At 56.8% G+C, this 9233-nt stretch overlaps 2 protein-coding genes across 8 annotated transcripts in view; both read left to right on the top strand.

The window, feature by feature from the left end:
- The first annotated feature begins 915 nt into the window (after positions 1–915).
- ICAM3 (intercellular adhesion molecule 3) lies at positions 916–6422 on the top strand. 5 transcript variants are annotated; one of them, XM_024745737.1, is made up of 7 exons: positions 984–1044; positions 1158–1249; positions 1913–2179; positions 4232–4540; positions 4865–5146; positions 5785–6033; positions 6122–6422. In XM_024745737.1, the coding sequence occupies exons 2-7, from the start codon at positions 1168–1170 to the stop codon at positions 6277–6279; spliced, it is 1347 nt and encodes a 448-aa protein (XP_024601505.1). In that variant the 5' UTR covers positions 984–1044; positions 1158–1167; the 3' UTR covers positions 6280–6422. The 5 variants fall into 5 exon arrangements, with proteins under 5 accessions (XP_024601506.1, XP_024601507.1, XP_024601508.1 ...); XM_024745738.1 differs by lacking the exon at positions 6122–6422 and adding an exon at positions 5419–5681 and having other exon boundaries at positions 916–1249; positions 5785–5969; XM_024745739.1 differs by lacking the exon at positions 5785–6033 and adding an exon at positions 5419–5621 and having other exon boundaries at positions 917–1249; positions 6122–6310.
- An 84-nt stretch (positions 6423–6506) lies between these two features.
- RAVER1 (ribonucleoprotein, PTB binding 1) overlaps positions 6507–9233 on the top strand; it is a 12756-nt gene continuing 10029 nt past the window's right edge. For all 3 annotated transcript variants that reach the window (XM_024745733.1, XM_024745735.1, XM_024745736.1), the window contains exons 1-2: positions 6507–6886; positions 8450–8519. In XM_024745733.1, coding sequence (XP_024601501.1) covers positions 6620–6886; positions 8450–8519 — 337 coding nt within the window. In that variant the 5' untranslated portion in view covers positions 6507–6619. The remainder of the gene's footprint in view (positions 6887–8449; positions 8520–9233) is intronic.

Raw genomic sequence — 9233 nt, forward strand, 5'->3', positions numbered from 1 at the left:
TTTTAGTTGCTCTCTGGGAACCATGTGCGAAACGGATTTTTGGGAGGCGGGGCAGGCGAGGAGAGACCTCATTGGGGAGGGTACTCCAGGTGAGAGAGGAGGGGGTGTGGCCTTAGGGATGGGGAGAGTGGATGAATGCTGAGTGCCATCAAGATCTTCAACAAGGTCCCTCTCTGGAGCTCAGGTCAGAGGCACAGGAGGCAGGTCAGAGGCCTGAGAGATGGAACTGATGGAGGTGGGAGTCCCCACCTGACCCCTCTCCCCGCCCCGCCAAGTCCCTGCTGTTGGGATAAAGAGACCAGCTACCTGGAGAAGAAGGGCAAGGTGGGAGGCGGACAGGGGTAAGAGCCGGTTACAAGTAGCACCCTTGGCAGACGGTGGCTCAGGATTTAGCTGTCCCCCAAGCACTCTACCTCAGCACTGCACACAGGGAATGGGGGACCCCACCCACAAGATCTTCAAAGATAAGGGACCCTATAAAAGCCACCCAGGCAGCCAACACAGAGCCTAGCACAAGTCCCCAATAAATGTGGGCTCTGCTCATTTTCATGGCTTCACTTTTCTTAGGGGTCCCTCATTATCACCCCCCAAATCTCTTATTTGCCCCCCAGGAATGTTGGGATCTTGCGCTAACTGCGCGAAGCCCTGCCTAGAAGTCCACCCATTGTTGTTGCCTCCTTGAAATGTTGCCTTGAAATCCCACCCTATCCCTTCAAGGAAAGTGTCTGATTATCCCCCGTTAACTTCCTCTCTGGGAACAGAACACCCCTCCTTCACCTAAGTTCAACAGGAAGGAGGTGTCTCACCACCTCCACCCCCTCCCCCCTCCAGGCTTTCCTGTGCTAAAAACAAAGGAAGAAGACTGCATTAGCACTTCCTGTGGGTTCATCTGGGGGCCGGGGGTGAGGGGAGGGGCGGTGACTGAGGTCTACCCTACCTGAGACTCCCTGGAGACTGGCCAGCGCCCTCCACCTCTCTGGGCCCCCGACTCTGGAGCCCTGGGGCTGCGCAATATTCCCCTGCCCCTCCCTAGGCCTGGGCAAGGTGTAGCCCCTGGACTTCTGCATTCTTAACTGCGGTGGCTGTGCTTCCTTCCCCTGGGTGACCCGCCTGCTCTCCAGTGCCCAGCGCCTCATTAAGGCAACTTCCTCCTACAGGCTGGCCACCATGATGCCCTCAGGGCCGCTGCCCAGGGCCTGCTGGACTTCGTTCATCTCTCTGCTTCTAGTCTGCTGTCTGCTGCCCCCAGGTGAGGCCCAGCAAGCTGGGGAGGGCTGGAGTTGTGGGATTGGTGGCGGAGGGGAAGGAGAACAGAGCGCCTCACACCCTACTGCCCGGGCTGTGCCAATAACACTTCTTAAACTCAGATCGGCCAGGGGGCTCCCCAGTGTCCTCGGGAGAAAGTGGTGGCCTCTTAACACAGCCTTCAGGGCTCCCGGAGAGACACAGTCCCTGCATTTGACTTGTTCTTCTCCCTCTGCACAACACACGCACACACACCCACACACTTAAACACACACACACACACAAGCACGCATGCATGCACGCATTCCCTCCCTGGTTCCTCTGGACCCTCAACCTCTGCGTATGCTCTTCAGTCTGCCAGGTTCACTCTTCCCTTTCACTTGGCTAACGCCTCCTTGACACTTTAAAACTGACCATAGTGGTCCCCTCCTCCAGGAAGCCTTCCCTGACTCACTTCCTCCTAGAGGCTTGATCAGGGCTTCCCCTGGCCTCCCTCCCAGCTCTCCTTGGTTCCTGATCCATCATCTGTCTTCCTCACTAAACTGAAGCACCATGAAGGCAGAGACCATCATATCTCGGCAAGAGGAAGTTTTGAATGGTGGAGCCTGCAAATGGGTGGGTTGGGGGACACTGGAACCCCCAGGAGAGCTTCCTTCTGTTCCCCCAGGTACCCAAGGGCAGGAGTTCCAGCTGCGAGTGGAGCCGCAGAACCCAGTGGTGCCTGCCGGAGGGTCCCTCTTGGTAAACTGCAGTACAGATTGCCCCAGCGCTGAACTCATCTCCCTGGAGACGTCCCTACTCAAGGAGTCGGTGGGCAGTGGCCTGGGCTGGGCAGCCTTCCAACTCAGCAACGTGACTGGTGACATCCAGCTCCTCTGCTCTGGCTTCTGCAATGGCTCCCAGATGATAGGCTTCTCTAACATCACAGTGTACCGTGAGTGGCTGTGCCTGGAGGTGGAGCTGGCTTTGGGCAGCAGTGGGGCTAGGTAACCAATGGTGCAGGGGAGTGGGGTGGGCATGAGGGTCCTGAGTTTGCAGGAATAGACCTGGGCTCTGACCCAGAGCTTGGACCTGAATGTGTGTGTGTAGGTGTGTGTGACAGAGACAGAGACAGAGAGATGCATCTCGACCACATGCCAGGGCAGCAGTTGTGAATTAATTTATTTGGGTCCCAATAAGCATTTTAAATATATCTGAGGAATTCCCTGGCGGTCCAGTGGTTAAGATTCCATGCTTTCACTGCCAAGGGCCTGAATTCAATCCCCGGTCAGGGAACTAAGATCCCACAAGCCATGCAGTGTGGCCAAAAAAAAAACAACAACAAAACAATAGACTAGAAAGTAGCAGAGTACATCAGTCATGGTGCTTACTGTTTTGTGAAGCCATAGAAAAGTGTAGTGTACATGTGTAACTGTGTGTGTGCTCCTCCTGTGTGCACCAGTGTCTGTATTCGTGTTTGTGTACCTATGTGTGTGTCTGTGAGCTTCTGTACCTGTCATTATCTCTGTGAGACCGTGTGAGCGTACTTGTGTGTCTGTATATGTGTCTGTCTGTATGTTTGTGTGTGCCTGTGTGTATGTGTCTCTGGATTTGTGTATATCTCTCTGTGTGAATGTCTATATATGTCTGTATGTCGGTATCTGTGCCTGTGTATCTCTGTGTGTGAGCAAGTGTGGATGTCTGTGTCAGTACGTGTCTGTATATGTCTTTGTGCGTATTTCTGTTGTAACATGTACATCTGCGTGTGTGTATGTTTGCCTACGTGTGTATCTGGGTGTCCCCATCTGTGCGACCGTGAGATGCTTCTGTCCAGTGCTGTGCGAGAGCCTGTTGGTCCTGGCTCATGAGAGTCCATGGTGCTCGTCTCTTCCCAGCTCACCGAGTGGCTGATTTCAAGCTACTCAATGTGTCACACTGAGTAGCTTGAAATCAGCCAAAGTACTTACACCACAGAAATCGGCAAATGCTCCATGTTGGGGCTCCCCCGTCTCACCCCAGAGAGCCCAAGCATAATCAGCATTGGCCAGCATACCACTGTCCCTTAACCAGAGGTTAAGATGGGGGCCTCCTTGTTAAATATTCTAAAATTACAGTTAGATGTTGAATATTTTCCATAGCAGCCAGTCCGTAGGCCTGCGGGTGACAGCTTGAGATCCAGGCTTGAGAGATGCTCCCCCAAAGGAGGCCCAGGGTTTGGTATGTGTGCCTGTGAGGGCCACTGCAGCTGCAGCTGGGAGAGGACCCAGCCTGGGGCTGTTGAGTCCCCAAGGACTGTGCAGAGCACCCTCAGAGGCTGCCCTAGGCCTTGAGCAGCTGGGACTGATTGGGGAGGGCTAGACCAAGCTCTGGGAAAGGCCAAGACCAGAGTCCAGGCCAGAAGCTGGGAGGAGGGGTCAGGGGAGTTTCTAGACCTGATATCAAGGAGGCAGGTGGACACACAGGTCTAGAGTTTGGGAAAAACCCCGTCTAACCCTGGCTCTGCCCTTTCCTGGCTGTGCGTCCTTGGGCAGATCACCTCATCCTCACCTCTCTAGGCCTCAGTTTCTCTATCCATAAAAGGGAAGAATAATAGAAGAGATTTCACTCGGTTGCTGTGTGAATGAAGGTGGATGACATCTGGAGAGTCTAAGGAAAACTCAAAATAAACAGGAAATTTTATGATTACTATTAACATCATAAGTGGCCATAAACTTTAGTCCCCTTCCTTCCTTCCCCTCCCCCCTTAATGGTGAGGTCCTTGGGAACAGAAAATCTGAGTTTTATTTCAGTGCCTGGCAAGGCGTCCGACAAGACAGGAAATAATCATCACGGTGCTAATGGTAACAGCAAACACTTATACTAGCACATTTCTAAGCCCTGGAGGTTTATTAACTCAAAGTTCACAGCTCTGCACTGGGCCACCCTTGACTCCTCGCCACTCCCTAGTGTGGAGGCTGCCAGGCTGGCTGCTAAGTTCTACTCTCCCCTTCATATACCCCCCACGCAGGGTTCCCGGAACGCGTGGAGCTGGCCCCCCTGCCCCTCTGGCAGCCCGTGGGCGAGAACCTCACCCTGCGCTGCATGGTGTCCAGTGGGGCCCCCCGGGACCACCTCACCGTGGTGCTGCTTCGTGAGGAGGAGGAGCTGGGCCGTCAGCCAGCGGGAGACGGGGAGCCTGCCGAGGTCACGGTCACGGTGCTGGCGAGCAGAGATGACCATGGCGCCAGTTTCTCTTGCCGCACGGAGCTGGACCTGCGGTCCCAAGGGCTGGGACTGTTCCAGAACAGCTCGGCCCCCAGGAAGCTCCGAACCTTTGGTGAGGGAAGGGACTGCAGACGGTGGGTGATGAGCGGAGCCAGAGTAAGGGTGCCCTGGCGGCGGGATTCCTGAAAAGGGGGTGCCCTGGACCTCAAGGGCTTTTGGGAAAACATGCCTTTAGCCACGGGTAGCCTCATATGGGAGGCTCGCAGCCATAGGACCTTTGGAGAAGGCTGTGAGTGTGTGTCCTGGGAAGGGGGTGACCCAGGCCGCAAGGTATCCTGGGAAAGAAGGACCCTGGTTTGTGGGGATGAGTGTCATGGGAAAAGGGGCCTCCACGGCTGTGAGACCTCCTCCCGCTCACTCCCACCCTTCTTTCAAGCCATGCCCACGACCCCCCCGCGCCTCGTTGTCCCCCGGTTCTCGGAGGTGGAAACGTCGTGGCCCGTTGACTGCACCCTGGATGGGCTGTTCCCAGCATCGGAGGCCCAGGTGCAACTGGCGCTGGGGGACCAGATGCTGAATGCCACAGTCGTGAGCCACGGTGACACACTCACGGCCACAGCCACAGCGAAAGCAGAGCAGGAGAGCACTCAGGAGATTGTCTGCAACGTGACCTTGGGGGGCGAGAGCCGCGAGACCCGGGAGAACGTGAAGGCCTATAGTAAGAGGGGGCGGAGCCAAAACAGCTCAGGAGGCAAGGGGCGGGGCCTCCATAGCTCAAGGGGGCGTGGCATTGGGCGGAGACTAAACCGGAGAGGAGCGGGACCTAAGTGACCCGAGAAGAAGAGCCTGAGCGCCCCAAACTGGGCGGGGACTGCAGAGTAGATGAAGGCGTAGCCTGGATACTCCGAGGGGAAGGAGGCGGGTGGGGGCGGGGCTTGACCTAAGGGAGGTGTGTGGTCATCAAACTCCTGGGCAATGCTCCGCCTTTAGGCTTCCAGGGTCCCAACCTGACCCTGAGAGAACCTAACGCCACCGAGGGGACCACAGTAACTGTGACTTGCGCGGCCGGACCCCGAGTCCGGGTCACGCTGGACGGAGTTCCAGCCGCGGCACCGGGACAGCCTGCCCACCTTCAGCTAAACGCCACTGCGAAGGACGACAGGCGCACCTTCTTCTGCAATGCCACCCTCGAGGTGCATGGGGTGATCTTGCACCGTAACAGGAGCGTCCAGTTGCGTGTCCTGTGTGCACAGGTCATTCTGACCTTTAATCCCTTGCTTCCTTGATTTGGGAGGACTTGTCTCTCCCTTGTCCCATTGTGCCTCGGGTGTATCTAATCATTTGGTGGTCCCACAGACGGCCCCAAGATTGACCGAGCTAAATGTCCCCAGCGCTTGACGTGGAAAGACAGGACTATGCATATCCTGCAGTGCCAGGCCCGGGGCAACCCGAACCCCAAACTACAGTGTCTGCAGGAAGGCTCTATGTTCAAGGTGCCCGTCGGCATCCCATTCCTCGTCAGGTTAAACTATAGTGGCACCTACTATTGCCAAGCGGCAAGCTCACGGGGCACGGACGTTCTGACAGTGATGATGGATGTTCAGGGTGAGCCTAGGCGGGGCGTATTTATTCTAGACGGGCAAGCTTAGGAGGGGCCGAGACGCGTGTATTTATTCCTCGCTTTTCTGCACAGGTCGGAACCCCATCGCCATCACCATTGTCCTGGGGGTGTTAACGATCTTGGGCCTGGTGATCCTCGCTGCGGCCTCAGTGTACGTCTTTGGGGTGCAGAAGCGGCGTGACATCTACCATGTGAGGCAAAGCAGCACCCGGTTGCCCCTCGCGCCTTAACAGCCCGACGAGGCTGCGGCAGTGGAGTTATCCTGAGCATCAGAGTGCCATGATACTGGGCAAAGTGCCGTGATACTGGGCAAAGACGACGGAAGTTTGGCTGCATCCCCGAATTCCGCACTAATAAAGGCTTTAAAATCCGCACACCGTGGCTGGCCATCCCACTGCTCCGCGCGTCCTTTGAGTGACACCTTGATAGCGGAAAAGGGCGGAGCCTGTAGCGCCCAGACGCGGCGTGAACTCTGAGAGGCGGGCGGGGCCTTATCCAATGGGCTGAGGGGTCGGGAAGGAGGCGGGGATTCTCTCGGCCAATCGGCGGACGCGCCCTCGTTGCCGCTCTATGCCGCTCCGCCTCGGCTCGCTGGTCCCAGAAGGCGCCGGGTTTCCCAAGATGGCGGCCGACGTGTCCGTTACTCACCGGCCCCCGCTGAGCCCGGAGGCTGGGGCCGAGGTTGAAGCTGGTGATGTCGCGGAGCACCGGGCGCCCGAAGAAGAACTGCCGCCGCTAGATCCAGAGGAGATCCGGAAACGCCTGGAACACACCGAGCGCCAGTTCCGTAACCGCCGCAAGATACTGATCCGGGGCCTCCCGGGGGACGGGACCACCCGGGGTGGGGGGGGGGGGGTGCCCTGTGGGAGCGTGGCGGGAAATACCACCGTGCGCGTGCGCGGGGGGAACCGGGCGACACCAACGCTCTGGCGGGGGGGCGTAGGCTGAGTCCAAGCGCGGGATCCACGCGGGGTCGGGAGAGACCAAGAGCGGGATGTGGGGGGTCGGAGATGGAGGGTGAAACCAACTTGATTGAGGGGACGTTGTTAGGGGACCACAGGCTTGGACGAAACCAAGTGATTGAAGGGGGGAGGGAATGGAAGGGGGCGGGCAGCTTTGGCCACGTTGGGGGATTGTGAATGGGCAGCCAGATTGGGACTGTGGAAACCGGGACGCCAGTTTCTTCCTGCTCTACCATGGAGTGGTGGGACCTCATATCCATAAGTTTCATGGTTGACGAGACTATGCCTTTTCCTAGCAAGCGTTTATTAACTCCTTTTAGAGGTAGATCCGGAAGTTATAGCAGCTTCTGGGGTCTTTTTTCCCCAAAAGCCTCGGGATTAATTTGGAAAAATGGAGTCTCCTCCTGTCCCCATGCCACAGACCTGCAGAAAAGGGGGCGGGGTGTTGTTCCACGTAGCCCCCACTTGGATGATCTGGCCAAGGGTGCTCTTCTGTTGGGGCCAAATGGGGCAGGACTTCCCAGTGCTCTTTGAACCCAGGAAGATTGCATCTGGTCTGCCCTGCCCATCAGCGATGGAATGGGTTCTTTGTTCCTGCTGTGGAGAATCTCTGGTCTCTGGCCCACCAACACACCTGCCATTGGCTCTCTCTGCCCATGGGTGGTCACATGGCTGGTGGGGCCCTAGGAGTGTTGGGAGGAGTGTGACTTGGGGACGGACCTGGGGCAGGCACCCCTAAGCATAGTCTGGTTTGTTTCTAGAGTCAGCCATCCTCCTAGTGCCCACCATCTCTCAGCTGGGAACACGCTGTCTCTCCTGCAGGGTGCACAGTGTGTCTGGCACAAGCAGGCCCCAGAGCCTCGCCTCCATAGCTGGCTTGCAAGAAGGCAGCCCTGCCAGTAGGAGGGAATGGGGAGGCACGTGAAGCCACACAATGTGGGCTTATTAAGTACACAGGGTCCCCAGTCACGTACCCATGGGTGGCATTCCCACTGCTGCCCTGACCAACTGCATGACCTGTGACAATTTTCTTCACCTTTCTGAGCCTCAGTTTCCACATGTACAAAATGGATTTGTTAATACTTGATTTGCAAGGTTGTTGGAAAGAGTCAGTCTTGAAAGCTGAGGTTCAGATGGGTTAAACAACTTCCCTGTGGGTGTACGCAGAGCTGGGACTTGAACTCAGACACACCTGACTCTCTAATAATAGTGTGTTTTGTTGGTGAAAAACATGGGATCTGCAGCTAACCTCTGAATCCCAGCTCTGCCAGGTATGGCCTCAATGGCCTTGGGCAAGTAGATGCTCTGAGACTCAGTTTCCTCCTTTGTAAAATGGGGATGGTAATTGACCTGCCCTCATAGCTGGTCCACGTGAAGGTGGCACTGGGTTGCTCCCTTCAGCCTTCGGTGATTCCCTGTCCTTTGGCTTCTGTCTCCACAGGAGGTGCACGACCTGCTCGGCGACTATGAGCTCAAGTATTGCTTTGTGGACAAATACAAAGGGACAGGTTTGTGGGACTGTGGGGTGGGCTAGGGGCAGGGGATGACAGCCCCTGAAGCTGGGAGAATCTTGGCCCAGTGTCTCATGAACTTCAGGCCCAACATTCAGCAGTGATGGAGGGGATGTGGACCAGAAGGAAGCCAAGAGAATGGAGGGGCACCAGTTGTTTTGGAGGACTTGCAGGAGAAGACCAGACAGGCGTGGGTGACTGGCCGGCCGGGGGGATGGCTTGGGAATGGGTACCCAGTGCCCAGGTATCTGCTGGGTAGCCTGGAAGAGGAAAATCAAGGATGCCCCACGATGGGCGCCCAAGATGAGGGACAGATTGGGGCAACGGTCTGTCCTGCGCTGGACCTAAGTTACATCTCTGCCGAAATGGCAGCCTCTCTCTGGCCTCTCTGCCTCCACGATTTTACTCCCCTGCTTGCCTTCCCCCAGACCGCCAGCTCTGATCTGACTGCAAATCTGATCATACCTGGTCCTAACCCTGATCATTCTTCTCTCTTCTCAAAACCTGTCTGAGGCTCCTCCTGATACCACCTTGCCAGGATGTGCCTCAGCCTCGTCGTCTCCTCAGGTGCCTAAGGTTCCAGGCTGTTCCCTCTGCCACTGTTCCTAGCTGTCTCCTCTTCCATCCAGCTGGCGTCAGGCAGCTCCTCACAATGCCCTGAGCCCTCCCCCCCCCCCCCCCCCCCCCACCACCGCCCCCCCCAACCCCTGC

The sequence above is a fragment of the Neophocaena asiaeorientalis genome, unplaced genomic scaffold (genome assembly GCF_003031525.2).
Source record: "Neophocaena asiaeorientalis asiaeorientalis breed wild unplaced genomic scaffold, Neophocaena_asiaeorientalis_V1.1 scaffold357, whole genome shotgun sequence".
Classification (NCBI taxonomy): domain Eukaryota; kingdom Metazoa; phylum Chordata; class Mammalia; order Artiodactyla; family Phocoenidae; genus Neophocaena; species Neophocaena asiaeorientalis.

What these genes read in the sequence shown, in the direction of transcription:
- ICAM3 (XM_024745737.1), top strand. Translation starts at nt 1,168, where the DNA reads ATGATGCCCTCAGGGCCGCTGCCCAGGGCCTGCTGGACTTCGTTCATC. An exon ending in CAGGAAGCTCCGAACCTTTG is followed by an intron (nt 4,541 to 4,864) that starts GTGAGGGAAGGG and finishes CCTTCTTTCAAG; the next exon opens with CCATGCCCACGACCCCCCCG. An exon ending in AGTGATGATGGATGTTCAGG is followed by an intron (nt 6,034 to 6,121) that starts GTGAGCCTAGGC and finishes TTTTCTGCACAG; the next exon opens with GTCGGAACCCCATCGCCATC.